Raw genomic sequence first — 14,763 nt, 5'->3', positions numbered from 1 at the left:
AGCAACTGATCATTGCTTACCCCTGAAATAAGGTATTTCGCACTATAGGAAACAGAAACATGCTAGGCAATGGTCAACAAATGCTTGATACCTAATCAGTCAAATGTTGGTGGGGTATCAGCTGAGTATAGGCTTAGTGTCAACTGAGTAAACAAATACTTTCTCCACAAATGATATTCTCTCAATTTTATAAAAGATGTTTATTTGTAAAGACAAGGTACACAAAGTAACAACATTATGACAATAATTTAAGGATAAGAAAACACACAACATTTGCATCTATGTTTAGCATTCAATTCCAAGTTCCCTATGTCAAAAGTCACGGTGCTACTGGAACAAGGGAAATACACTTGAACAATCAAATTAGCAAATTCACTAAAACAAGTGTTGTATTACTGGACAGAAATAGCAAACACACTGCTATGGCTGCAACAGCTTGTCAAAAACCAAGGTCTCAGTTGCTTCTTTAAGACTTGCCTGGTTCTGACTTTAAAAGAAAAAAAATTGTTGATCTCATGGAGATTAACTTAAAATTAATTCTCTTTTTATGATACTTGTAACATTAATATTGATAAAACCAACTTTGAGCATTTGAATAATTATCATTCATAATCAATAACACAGAAGTGACAGATGGCAAATTCACTTGATCTTGTTTGTGGAATTCCATTTCAAACATGTGAAATCCAGCTAGGCTGAGCACTTTGAGTAGCTTTTCTTTGACCTTGCACACACTGTACAACCTTGACTGCTGCTTGGCATTTCCTAGTGACCTTTTGATTTCACAAATGGAGCCTGAGCAAAAAGCAAAAGGTGGTAAAAAAATTGTTGCAAAACATGTCTTCTTACAATAGACCTATATAAACAGTGCCTGTCAATCAATAACAAGAAAACAATCCTGAGCAATTAATGGGCCCTTGAATAGGCTCGCTTTCTGCCGCTTTCTCGAGTCCGGTCTACTTTCCTCCCCAAGAAGAGACGGCTGGACGCGTGAGCGGCACAGCATGTCTGTGATGTAAATTCATAATTTAATTCTTGCGGTGCTTCAGGTGGCCGGAAATGTCATCTGCAGATGAAAATCATAGCCAGACCCACATGACATCTACGGCTTGTAAAATTTGTGGCGTTTTCCCCACTTCCTCTTTTAATTTTGGCCCTCCAACCTATTTTGTTTCACATTATTATTGCGGAAGGGCATTACATGCTGTGTTCTATAGAAGATATTTTTTTAGAAAAAAAAAAAGAGTAGAGCAGAGCTGTTTGACTATGGTGTAACAACTGTCATGTCGAAGGTCACACATATGTTGTATGGTGTGCATGGTGTTGACACAATGTTTATGTTTTGCTAGTTCGGTTTGCTTTGGCTCATTTAAAAATTTAATTTTGTCTGGCTTCGCCAGAAACTGGTGTCGCTTCCCTTCAAGAAGACTACCATGCACATCAATTTGACCAAATGTTTTGTTTCTTGACATCGATGTTTGTATTTATCCCTCTCTTTGTTGACTTTGTTCGTTATCTGACATTCTGGCACCAAATGATTCAAATATAGATTCTAACGCGTAAGTCTGTTGACTATTTTGCGTGTTGTATATGCCACTATGGTTTACATCAGGCAAGATTTCATCAGTTGACGGTACTTGGTTAAATGTCCCACTAATGCGATCGTACTTCATATCGCACAACTTCTTTGCTACCGCGAGAAAGCTAATTTATGCAGCCTGCTCGATTCAGGCAGGCAGATTTCTTATTGGTTGAAATTAACAATGCCAAGTCCACGAGTCCAGCCGTGAGTTCGGGGGAGAAGCGCCGGCTCCTTTCCCGAACAGTGGCTGGTAATCGAGCCTACCCCTTGAATGGATGATCAGAACACTCACGATCCACACACGGACACCCTGCAGGGCACAAGTTTTTTGGGCTTAATCTTTTTATATTTCAACAATTACTATCAACAAGAATACCCAGTTAGGCCTATATATTTGTACAATAAGACACTAAGAGAGCAACCAGTTGAACACAAAAAGATGTTCTAACTTACAACTCCTCCAGCCTGTTGCATGGCTTGGCTGTATGAGTGACTAACGTAACGCTGAAAGTAGCTTGTCACCGCACTACAAACTTTTGATGTCTCCAAGCACACTCTTTTACCAACATTCATTGCCATTACAAAGTTTGACCAGTTTCTGTCCTGCCCAACCATGTTATCAACTTCTCTACTTAACCTCTCATACGTCAGGGTAGCAGCATTATCAAGAACGTATTGAACCAGGTGTGATTGAACCCCCTGTAAAAAAACACACATGAGGATGTCAATTTCAAATTCTAAGATTAGAAGTGTAATTACATATTAATATCTTTTGATTGTTATATAAATTTTTCCCTGCATCGGAATTGGTATTTAGCCTAAATGAAAACGTGTATAACACCACACAACAGAAAGGAAGACAGAAACAAACAAACAAACAAGCCATTACAGTAACTACAGCTTCTGTATTGGTAATAGAATTTCTTGCAGTTGTTTATGTTGCTTTTAGTCTTGTATTGAGTACCTTTCGATTCTGGGCTTGCAAGAACTCTTCAATTTCATAATCAGCTGGTATTTTGATTGCCTGATTTGAACTATAATTTACCATTGCAGGTTTGCTTGTTTTATTCACCTTTTCTCTCTTCCATTTGGTATTCTTAGCAGAAAAAAACCCAAATGATTTTGTATGTTTTGTTAGCAACTTCCTCACAGTGAAGTGCGAAAGATAGAGCATTCTAGCGGAAACTGGTCTATATGGTAAATCTAGACCCTGGTCAGTATCAATTTAAGCCAATCATATTCATGAATTTGGTAGTTTCCAGTCCTTGCTAGACACAGCCATATAATAAAGTCGCATCAAAATCAGAATTTCTGTTTTTCAAAATAACCTTACATCTACTCGGTCTCCATATCGCTCATAAAGAGCATCTCCCGCTTTTTGCATCTGCTGAGCGAGTTTTGCCATTTGTGGATCTTGGGGTTGCCGCACTGCTCCTGGGGCTGGAGGTGATGGTACCATACGGAAACTTTTTGCACGAACTTCACAGTCAGGTACTACATCATCTTGTTCTGCTTCATCACTCTCAATAGCACCTGAGTGAAAAAAGGTGATGACATAGATAAGAAACCACCTGTGGGCTGCCTTCCATATTATTTATATACAGTGCTTTGAAGACATTTTTGATCAACCATAATTGTATTTCATTCTACAGCAACAACAAAGAGGCCCATGGCTGATTGCACCTCCTTACTGAGTGTTATAGACTTACTGCTTGGTGCTAGCTCTTACTAGTGACCTCTATGGTTAAACAGAAAACGCTGATAATGAATTACCCAGGCAGCAATTTGTCACATTCAGATAATAACAATCTATGACTCTTAATCATATGTTTGCCTGGGAAACAGAAAACATGTTCTGTGTTTTTATTGAGTTATTGAAACATGAGAGGAAGTTGGAGAAAAGGAGAAATGCAGTGGGCACATGAGCCAACAGTTGGGTGTTTCCACAACTTTTTCAAGTTCTCCCAAACTTTAACGAGTCTTTCATTCTATAACTTGATAGAAACACGGAGAACATCTTTTCTACTTCTTTTAGAAAATATTGTGACAGAAAGAAATCACAACCTGTTTACTTTGATCATCAAAATGTAAATTTTCTTTGCTTGCACCATCATTACATCAATGGCTTGTGTTAGTTCTGTATTTTTATCAAGTTATAGAAACATGATTTTTAACGAATCAGCAAGCATATTTTTGTTGGGTTATTTTCTAAATAACCATAATGTCGCGTAGATGCCATGTATAACAACATATATGTCCTATCTACATTTAGTACCCAGTAACCTCTTTTGAATACCCTAATATGCAGTTAAAAAATTTCAGTGTAAGGCATCTCAAATGTTGATCCCTCTGTATACTAAAGTTTTGAGTGAGACACAGCGGCGGTCTAATGGTTGGTGTATTGAAGTCTGGACTAAGTGGTCCAGGTTCAAGCCCTAGTGTTACTAATAAATCGAATGCTGGGGGATAACCCTTTGATGAGCCAGCATCCTGTGAAAAGAAATAATCCCAATCGCCTAAAATGCTGCAGATACAGAGTTTATCTGATGCTGCAGTTTTAAGAAAGCACTCATTTCAGTATTGTCTACTACTCTTGACAAGTATTGGTAGACACAAGGGGACAAGTCCCCTGGACTAGCTTCTGCGACAAGTCCCTTAAAAAGCTTACATGAGGGGACTAGTTGCAGGATAACAGAGTTGTCAATTCTTATTTCAGAAAATTCTTTCACAATTCTTGGGGTATTAACATTCCAGGCTGCTTCTTCAACATCAACATTGTCTTTCCAAGCTACATTCACAGGAAATTATGGAAGCTTATCATGCATATCTGTGATTGGTTTACCTTAATTTGGTTACAGGGACTTGTCCCATGCAGTTAGTTCACACAAAGAGTTTTAGGGACAATCCCTGTGACTTATCCTTTAAAGTCAGACCAGTTTGCTCTTGTTGACTAGCCTTTTTTCAAAAATGGCTAGTTCTCATGATGGGACTTGTCCCCACCGCTTGTTACAGGGACAGGTCCCTCCTGACAGTGTGGGACCTTAATAAACTTCAGTTATAATTCAGTTGCAAATCCATAATGCAAAATGCAGAAGAAACCTGAATCTTCTGGTTGAAAATTTAACAGATTTGTATTTATAGCACTAGCAGAGTCATAAGAGTAATAAACACAATTCTTAAATAGCTTAATCAATAGTATTAATTAAGATTCGGAAGTGAATGAAAGAACGAATAATCTATATATGCGTATAAGTCCTAAGTATATACATTTAGTGGCTCGTTTGGCTCGGAGGTGGATGACAAAGGAGCAAACGAACCAAACGTTTGGTGGATGATTAAAAGTGGCCCTGTATCCTAAAGTTAAGCCAAGATTTCAAACTTTGAAAGCATCTTACCTCGTTTAAACATCTTTTCATCGGAGATGACAGGAGAGTCTGAAGCCTCAGTCATTGCACGGTTAGATCCCAGTCTGTAATTTGCTGTCTGTGGAAGTCTAAGAAACTCCTCGAAAAGTAGGCATGCTTGAGACTCGATATCCTTCAAGCTTTCTTCAGAGCTTTCAACTGGAGTCTTTTGAGGTTTGAAATAAGGCATACCTTCAGCCATCACGAACACAAGTATTGGTGCCTGTGCTTAGGCAAGTTTAGGTTCAGCAGTTCGAAGCAGTTCTATATATGTATCTGGTAGACAGGAAGTTCACTCTCTACCGCTGTGACAGAGATTTCCACGAAAGATACGTCGACAATAGTACTTCCCCTAGTTTATTTCGTCATTTGAGTACTTTCGCGATGGTCTCGTCACGTTTTTATATGTTACCGACCCAGGCTACCCCAGCCCATATTCCCACCCGGAAATGACGTTGAAAAGTCGAGTCAACTCACCCCCAACCTCGAACCCCCACGTCACCACACCGAAGTTTTCGAGTTGTCTGAGCCTTCCAGTAGGTGAATACAATATAAAAAATATACCAAGAAGATAAGATTTCGACGTCTCAGCGAGTCTCGGATTGCTCTTTACTAACGTTACATTTGCCCTCGTTTTGGTGCGTACGGTATTTGTTCTCGGAATTATGCCGAATACCATGAAAATAAGGAAATATAAAGACACAGGTATTCAGCGTGCACGAAAAACAATGACTTATACAATCGCTTTGCGTCAGAATAATATCGATCTATAAATCACGTGCAATTTTACACGTCATTGTGGAGAGGAGGAGTGCGGTCCTATGTACAAGCCGTTTATTTCTATCGCCACGCGCACGCAACCGAAGTCGGTGCCGGACCGCTGTGGAATAGATAGCAGAAGCTGTGGACGATGATAAACTTGCTTGTTTATTCAAAACATTCACATATCTATAATTTCTCTTTTAAACCTCATATATGATAAGAAAGAAAGTAAGATAAATTTGATATATACATGTATTTGTTGGAGCCTCGTTTCTTGCTTAGTTCCTAGGCCTCAATATTTCGCCGCGGTCAATCGTTTCGGGTCACGTGGTCCAGAGCAAAAAAAGTGTGGGATACGTCACCGAAATCAGTTGACAGCGAAGGCCTGGGAGAAAGCCGTACAGGAACTAGGCAACCACGTCAGCCCTTTGCTTTTCCCTTAGACAATGGAAAAGCCCTGGGAACGAGGTTGCAATTTGAACATGAAAGATTCGGGAGAAAGATATAATGAGAATTTTAACTTTTTTTAAAGATTTTTGAAAAAAGCCTGCTGACTGTATTGATTTATTTTTATCGTGCGACATTTCTGTATCATGCTATTACTACACATAGTCACTACATGGGCACCTTGAGAAATCCAGCGCAACTTACTTCCGGTGCGTCGTTTCTAAATCTATATAAATTTGATTCTTATGTTCTCTGTTTTGATCTGTTACGTATCTACACTTTATGAACACAGCAAGCAGAAAGAAGCATGTAAGCATTGAGCACTGGTGCATGGTGGATGGCGGAAACGCGAGTCGTGCCCAGACTCTTAACAGGCGGGAGTACCAAAATAAGCCACATTCTCTATTTTCTTGTTTTCTCTGAAAACCATTCTTACTGTGAGCTTACCTTCGATTTCAGATGCCTTTGCACTATAGCAAAAATGACTTGCATATCATGATACGGTTCTTTGAAAAGGTCAATTTCATCGAATAACAACAATTGGTTTATCTGCTCTTCATTGTGGCGTTTAATGTCCAAAGTAAAGTAACAATGACAAACTGAACTTTTGCATTTTGCATTGAGTTTCCATTTTTTAAGACAGATCAAAACAGTCAGAGTTGGGCGAGGAAAGATGCTGAAGTCACTGAAATAGAAAGTTCCCATGTAGAGTTATGTTTAATACTGAATAATTTTGTAAAGAGTTGCAGTAGACATGATTAGATTTTAAGACTCACCTTTATTTAGAGTGTTTTATGTCTTCGGTAACTCTTTTCATGACATGACGAAGTGTAGTTGCTAATTCAACAGCTAAGTGAATATTTTGCATAACTTTTTAGTACTGACTCGTTATCAACATTTACGCAATGACTCAAAGGAAGGTAATGCTGAAAAAAGACAACTGACTGACTCTTAAAACGTTCATTGGTTCAAAAGTCTCTCAATAAAGGCGTTATCAAATTCCGTTTCCGTTCAGAAAATTTCAATGAACTGTCGATTTTATGCTATTAAACTAGATTTCATACCTATCACACGGTTCATTTACCCTAATATCAGCTGAATGAATTCTCAGTCATCTCTATTAACATGTACTTGTTATGTAAAGGTTCCGTTACACCATAACTAACTATGGTTACACTTGGCGGCGTAATAATGGTTCGTGCAGCATGACTTGCATATTTCATGCGACAGACGTTGCACGATCTTGAGCCACTGCCATTTCACAAAGTTTTAGACAGCTACACATAGACATCTGAGACAGTTTATTTTACTCGGACAACACGCTCAGCTATGGTAACGGTGCGTCCCATAGACTTGATAAGCAGCTACAGGAAACACCAGCTAGTCTACAGGTGCGCCAAGAAAAGAACTCGTTCAACGAGAACCAGTTCATTGTTGTGACTCGCTCAACACGGTTTCACTAAGTATCGCAACAACATCTGTTGCAACGAGTGTAACGTTTTCAAACCCCTCCCGTGCACGAGCAGCCCACACTACTCCGCTGTCACGAGACCTCGCCAACTGTGCAAACATAGCTGTTTTAAGTTGAAATGAACAAAAACCAGGCTGAGCTCGAGAGATTTTTTCATTGATAAGTTTATAATCTGTTAAAGGGGGAATTACATGGTAATAAGTGAGTGGGCGGGCCAGACGTTCACTCGTCAAATTTCCTTCCGTCTTCATAACGGAAACGTGAGTTGCACGAGGTTGTGACGTGTGGACCGCTTCTATAAGTTTTGATTTAATTTAAAGTGGAGGGTAATTTTGCCTTTTATTTGAATAAGAAAAGATTTCGTTTTTTTATAACTGTGAATAAATCTTTAAATCAAGACAAAAATAAGACAAATATTTCCTCAAGATTTATTTTGTCTTGTAAAGCATTCCCTTCCACAGCCCCTTGTTATGTCTTTCACAATACAGGCTCATACTGGTGGGTGTAGAGATGGGGATACTTCCCTATACATACAGGCTTTTTGGTTTCAGTTGAAGAATATAAAATCAGGGTGTACCGGTACAATGAGATCGGTACATTGGAAGGGTGTTAATGTAGTGATCACGGTGTTTGCGTATCTGTGGAAATACGAAAAAAGTATACTGATCGACAGCGTAAATCAATGATAAGATAAAATATATAATGCCGCATAATAACAGGAAATAAACTAATATGTTTCCTCGCGGCTGTCAAGACCATTAGGAAGGCTTGTTTCCCCGGTAGAAAAAGGTACAGGATGTTAGTCCATCAGAAATGTAGGGACAGGTAGCACAATGTTTGCCACAATGGAAAGAGCCGGAAGGGAGTTGAACTTTTTGATCTAGTATGAGGTACGGTTTTGGCAATCACCAGCTATTCTTGCTACCGAATTCTCTGTGCACGTGCTTTGCAAATGCCCTGCTGTGAAGAAAGGGAGACTTAAAATAACTATTAAAAAATAGATGGTTTGTGCGCATTGACCAATGAGTCACCAATCCACAAACATTTGGATTTGAGTCACCCTTCCGAGGTCATTGCCATGTGCATTTAGTGGATAATTGGTCTCGTGCAGGTCGCTCTATCTTTTTCTGCTTTACCGTGCTGATGAGACCTCAGCAGGTCGGCGAAAAAATTGTCCACGGTTGCATATTGTATTTCAGTTTGGACTCTGAGCTACTCCAACTTATTTGTGAATTGTTTTTCTGCTCCATACTGGCGGGACTTGTTTATGACAGTACAGAAACGTCACAGTACTTCACACCACAAAGACAAAAGAGGGCCCAAAAAGGGTGACCCGGCCCACGGGAAGCAGAAACTGCAATGGACCGCATACGATAAACGCTGCCAACGTAGGAAGCCCACGCGCACTTGAAAAACAGAAACACACGCACGTGCGCACAACTCGGGTGCGTAAGTGCTCGTACCCGACGTTTGTCGACTGGCCGAAAGGCCTGGGTCCTACTGGGTCCAATTTAACCTCCTGACATGACAACAGTTCCTTGTAAGTAAAACAGCTGAAAAATATCGCCGTTTGCGCACAAATATACTTAAACATGGAGAACATGGAGTGCGATCCTGTGGAACACGTATACATTACGCAAGGAACGCCTGAAGTAACTACGGACACAGATTCTGACCCAGAGATGGGCAAAAGTGACGATACCAAATCAAACATGGCTCGCTGGGCTTCACTTGAACGGATTCGAGAAGAAACTCGGATTGTCGTTTTAGATTACTTAGGCTCACTACCTGCAGATAAATTGACTGCTAGAAACTTTACTCGCTCAGAAAGTAGGGCACCGTGTTTAACTAGAGCCATGTCGAAGTTATCAAAGAGTTCTAGCGATGCTGGTGCGTACGAGCATAAACGGCAGAAATTTCTACGAATGGCAAGACTACAACGCAAGTTATCATTAAACTTGAAGAGAGACATTGAAACATTCGATCAGTCGAAACTCAGGAACAGGGCTGAGAAGAGAATGTAAGTTGACCTATTCTTATGCCTTGGATACTTAGTGTCAACTAGGATAAAATGTAAGTGTTGACGTTGATAAATAGGGGCTTCTGTCAGCTGGTGCTTCGTAATCGATCTGTTTTTGTTGGTCTTTTACACTCAAGTGCCGGGCTAACTGTTACGCTTTTACTCCCCTGCATCTCAGCTGTGTTTGTTCGATCTAGCGAATGGAGTAAGCGAAAAGTGTGTTTAAACTGCTCATGTCACAAGACTGCAGTTGTGCTTAATTGCCCCCGCAAATATTCCACTTTTAATATAAAAACAGCAACAGGATTTTAGCTCCTTTGTCGAGTAGTTTTTTGTACGCTTGTACAGTAGCACACAAGAACTACTTTGGCGGATTCACTCAAGTCCTGTCATGGTTCTCTACTGCCATCAAACAACTCACGAAACGTAGGTGTATTAATTTGTTTTAGTTTATACTGAAACTTGACTGCCAAAACGAATGTAAGTTTATTTGCTTTAATTTCTGATTGTTACAATGATTTGTTATTATGTAAACATCAAAGTTGTTGGTGATAATAATTTGAAGGCTTTGTGGAACGGGTGGTTTTGGTGAATAGTGCTTGATTTTATAAATAGTGTTCATAATCTATATAGGGAGCAATGTAATCTTACAGTCATCTTTCAGCTAATCCATAGTTTTCGTCTTTATCAAGTGGCAATAACTGGTAAATAAGTAGAAGTGAAGAAAAGTTCCCAAAAGATATTGTTGGTTGTCTGTCGGCCGACTGTTTGCGTTTGTCAGCCAACTGTCAGCCAACTGTCGGCTGAGAGTTGTCAAACTGCCGGTCAACTGTTGGCCAAAAATGGGAGCTAAATTGTGTTCACAATTACCGCTAAATATACCACCTTGATAACACTGGACACAGTTATTTACAAAACAAAAAAAATGCACTAATTTTTAACATTTACACAGTTAATTGAGGGTTATTTAAAGATTTCCTATATAAGTGCTTCTGTGTTTACTTCAACAATGTTTGAAAATAATTGACAGCAGGTGACAACCTGAGAAAATTAAAATTAGCACTACTTAGACAGGTGATTTTTTCAACAGTAGATTTTCAGTGAGCCATTTCTACTCCTTTCAATAGCATATGCATTGAGCTTTCTGCTGCATAAACTTTTAATGCTTGCAAGCATGATCTACTGAGAGTTATTTAAAGATTTCACTCACATTCATGCATGTTTGTTTTTCAAACCCTAATATTAATGTGAGAAATCAAAGTGATAATTCACATAAAAGAGATCTAACCACAGTTATACAGCTCATTAATCTGAGGACAGGATATTTTTCTGTTCTGCTGTGAACTCTTTTCAGAAGATATATCCATTGTTATGTACAGTAACTGGTTAATTAAGAGTATATTGTTGCTGGGGGCATAAGTATAACACTATCTAATACCAGCTCTTTACAACTGCTTCTTTTACATCAAGTAATGAAGTGTATTGCTGTACTAAAGGATGAAGACTGTTTTCAATGAATTTTTATTCAAAATATTAAAAACACCCTCATATATCTTGTATTATACTGTATTAGTGTATATAAATTGTCACCATCTTATCCAGTTGGCAGATTCACTGTAATTTATTTAGTTTTCCTATAACAGTGAGTCCTTGAAATTGGTGACTTGGCATAAACAGTGATGGGAAAAGGTTTCCAAATCTGAAACTGGCAATCAGCAGTGGGTCATTATTTTCAGATTTACACAGTACATTACTGGCCTGATGGTCTAATTAACAGGCAATTTTTGTTTTCTTTCTATAGGGATTTCTATAAGAGACCAAATGACCTGGCGATTTCATCATGTGGACCTTGTTTTGACCACACACCTTCACCTGTGTTATCTCCTGAAGGTCGTGTTGCTGCTAGACTAGACAAAATCAGTCAGGAAATTATGGAAATGGTGCCTAATTTGTTAGATGAGCCCCTGATGATTATCCAAGCAGGATCTCTGTCGTATGAACAATTTTGCATAGCTGCTAGAAAACTAACATTTGACCTTCAGATTGTTGGCTGGTCAAAGGTAGCATTACTGTGCCATTTTGCTCGTGAAGTAGCCATCATAGGAGAGTTAGATGATCTACAACTTGAGCAGCTAGCTGAGCACAGTTTAAGGTTTATTCAAGAGAGCACATCTGAATGGATAGAGAAGAAAGGAGGATGGGTGAGTAACTCAGTGCATTGTATTTTTTTCACTAGTCTGCAATGAAATGTTTCACTGATATGTTCCAGAACCCTAGAGACCAGATTGAGCAAAATATATTGGTATTGCTTTTAGTTTGAAATGCTATCTTTGAGTACCTTGGACAAATGTTATCCCCTTTGTTCTCAAGATACTGCTTCCAGTCCCCACCAAACTGACTGGTGTCAACCCTGTACAGAGTACAGGATGCAAAGAAAAGGAGTTTTTAAAGCTTGCCTTTTGGGCAAGTTGTAACACTGTGATATACATGTACTAGATGAGAGTCATTTTCATGAGCTTCTCAAAAACTTCTTAGTAGTGTGATAAGATCTAAAATCAAATTAGTAATGGAAATTGGACCGAGTGGAGTACAATTCAGGGAGTAATGGCGTGAGTAATTTCAAAATTGGATAAGCGTGAAGTGCGAGGCCAATTTGAAGTACGATTACTCCCTGAATTGTACCACACGAGGTCCAATAATTATTACTAATTAATCATATCTGTAACAAATTTTGGAATAAAAAATGTCTTTTGAGAACTTCTTTTGAGTAAAAACGTCAACAGCGCTTTTCACAGTTTTGAAAACTGTAGGAGACATTGCGAAGGAAGCCATTAAAGCACGCATAATTGACATGCAAATCACATGGGTATCCATTTACAGGTATCCAATTACAAAAAGTTCAAATTGGATACCTGTAATAATTATTGGACACCCACATGATCATGCGCCGGTTACGTGGCAAATAGGCATGCAGAGAACTAATCATGGTTGAGAATTTTGTTGTAGATACAATTAGTAAGGAAATAATGCAACGCGCCCTCTCATATCCAATGCATGCTCATGGAATAATATATTATTAATTATGCCAATGAACTTTTTACTCTTCTTATAACATTAAGGTGTATAGAATTGTTTGGTTCCAACTAAATATGTGTTAGTCTATATTAATAGTTTTTTTGTTAAATTGATGTGATATACAAAGTAACAAAAACCTGATAACATGCTGTGGCGTGACCTTGAATATACTGGGTGTCAGATAAATCTTTTTCCATTTAGAAATACAATTTTATTGTGAAATAAACCTAGTAACAGACGGTTCCAAGTTTTCATGACTTTTTTTTGTCTCGGATGTTTTGTTAGGCTGCTTTCGACGCAGAAGATGAAAATGATATACTGGATACACAAAGCCTTCTAGAAAAGTACAGGGAATGGGAAGAGAGAGATGGGAAAGATGCTATGCAGTGGAGACGAGCCAGTGGATCTAGTAGCAACAGAAACTCTTGGGACTCGTGGCTAAAATATGGTGTTGCTGCTGCAGCTGTGGGGATTGGTGTTTGTTATTCACTTATCAGGCAATAAATAATTACTGTGATCAGATCCACCAAATACATGTATCAGCATGGAAGGAAAGCCTAGTGTAGGGACTGTATGACTGTGCAGCACAGAAAACACTGATTGCTCAAAAAAACAAATGCTCCTACATAGAGAATCAGTAGAGTGTAGGGTGTTCTGTAATTTGGCCATGTTGAGTGCATCACCCACTATGTACACTACAAGTCTGTACCAAATATATATAAACCACATGTACGTGAAAAAGTTTCTTCAATAAAGATTATTATTATAACCTGTGAACAAACAGGTTTATTTTATTTAGGGAAAAACTTAAGTCAACAAATTCAACTTAACTTAACTTAAACATGGTGTTAGCCGAAACCTTTTACAAAATTAAAATGTAAGCGCATACCTGTTCACAGATAGAATAAGACTGAGCTTTTTGTTCACTTACTGAACACTAAAATGGTTACGTTAACGGGGCTGTGCTCTAGGAGTGCACGGGTACCACTTGCAACTAACTTTTTGCTTTGGGTGACTGGTAAAACTTACTTTTTCCATATAAGCTTGAGTGCTTGGGACCCAAGATTTCATGGTTAGGAACCTCGTAATAGTAATTTTTCTTAGACCTCAGCCTTGATTAAACTAGAATTGAAAGCAAAACAGTCACAGTTTGTGACTTTAAAGAACAACAGATTTGAATAATGTGGTGTAACTGTACAGCATTTGAATTGTCCCAAATTTATTCATAGTTCAGTGTTTCCATTAGGCTAGGTAGATAACATATATGTTTTCATTCCCTAGTTAAATTATTTTAAGCCATACACATCACTGTTGGAAGCTACATGTAAAATAGGTTATCAGTCAATTTTATAAATAGTTGTATAAAAAAACTTGCACTACAAGGTTAAATAAAAGAAATAGCTACCTGTTACTGATCGAAAAGAGTAGGGGACATAGTTCCCGGTGTGGTGGTCTATCTCTCATCTGATGGTTAAATTCTTGGAGATATTAGCTGCATAAGCTACTCTGAAATCCGAGGGTAAATAAAGTAATGTATATATGAATATGTTTGTGAATAGGTAAAGTGACAGAGAATCGAAAACAAAGGTTTACATGACTTTCTGTGTATGCTGCCTCAATGCACTGGTAGTTCAATGCTCTTAGATGTACAAAATGTATATTTTCGGTTTTGTTTTGCCCAGCCAGAGGGGATTCTAGTTTTGACTGTTTATCAGGCTTAAGTCCTATTATATATTCATGATTTCTTTATCACTGCCATATTATTATTGGTTCTTTTTGCAACTGTCCTGTGTACTTGTGGTGGAGTTAGAGCGTTGCATTAAGCTGCTGCACAGGAGACCCTGCCACTTCTTTGCCTGGTTCCTTTGGTATATTATTATAAGTTATATGCAACGCTTTAAAGTGGTATACCCTGGAATATCCCACAAGTCACTTGTATTTTCTTGGTATACATGCAAGCCTCAAGGCGAGCGTCTTTATCAAGAAAATACAAGCGACAAGT

General features: G+C 38.5%; 2 protein-coding genes across 2 annotated transcripts; one reads left to right on the top strand and one right to left on the bottom strand.

Moving 5' to 3' along the window:
• Positions 1–168: 168 nt before the first annotated feature.
• On the bottom strand, positions 169–5,673 carry LOC145479047 (uncharacterized). The gene is made up of 4 exons (XM_081457293.1): positions 4,978–5,673; positions 2,916–3,115; positions 2,036–2,281; positions 169–795 (listed from the first exon to the last, which is right to left on the bottom strand). Exons 1-4 carry the CDS (start codon positions 5,186–5,188, stop codon positions 766–768), a joined length of 687 nt encoding a protein of 228 aa, XP_081313419.1. The 5' UTR covers positions 5,189–5,673; the 3' UTR covers positions 169–765.
• A 1,650-nt stretch (positions 5,674–7,323) lies between these two features.
• LOC145479044 (uncharacterized) lies at positions 7,324–13,464 on the top strand. Its single transcript, XM_081457291.1, has 3 exons — positions 7,324–9,686; positions 11,488–11,887; positions 13,047–13,464. The coding sequence occupies exons 1-3, from the start codon at positions 9,259–9,261 to the stop codon at positions 13,263–13,265; spliced, it is 1,047 nt and encodes a 348-aa protein (XP_081313417.1). The 5' UTR covers positions 7,324–9,258; the 3' UTR covers positions 13,266–13,464.
• Positions 13,465–14,763: the final 1,299 nt, after the last annotated feature.

Source organism: Orbicella franksi, chromosome 2 (genome assembly GCF_964199315.1).
Source record: "Orbicella franksi chromosome 2, jaOrbFran1.1, whole genome shotgun sequence".
Lineage (NCBI taxonomy): Eukaryota > Metazoa > Cnidaria > Anthozoa > Scleractinia > Merulinidae > Orbicella > Orbicella franksi.
The sequence above is the reverse complement of the archived record's forward strand: the minus strand, read 5'-3'. Positions and strand labels throughout refer to the sequence as shown.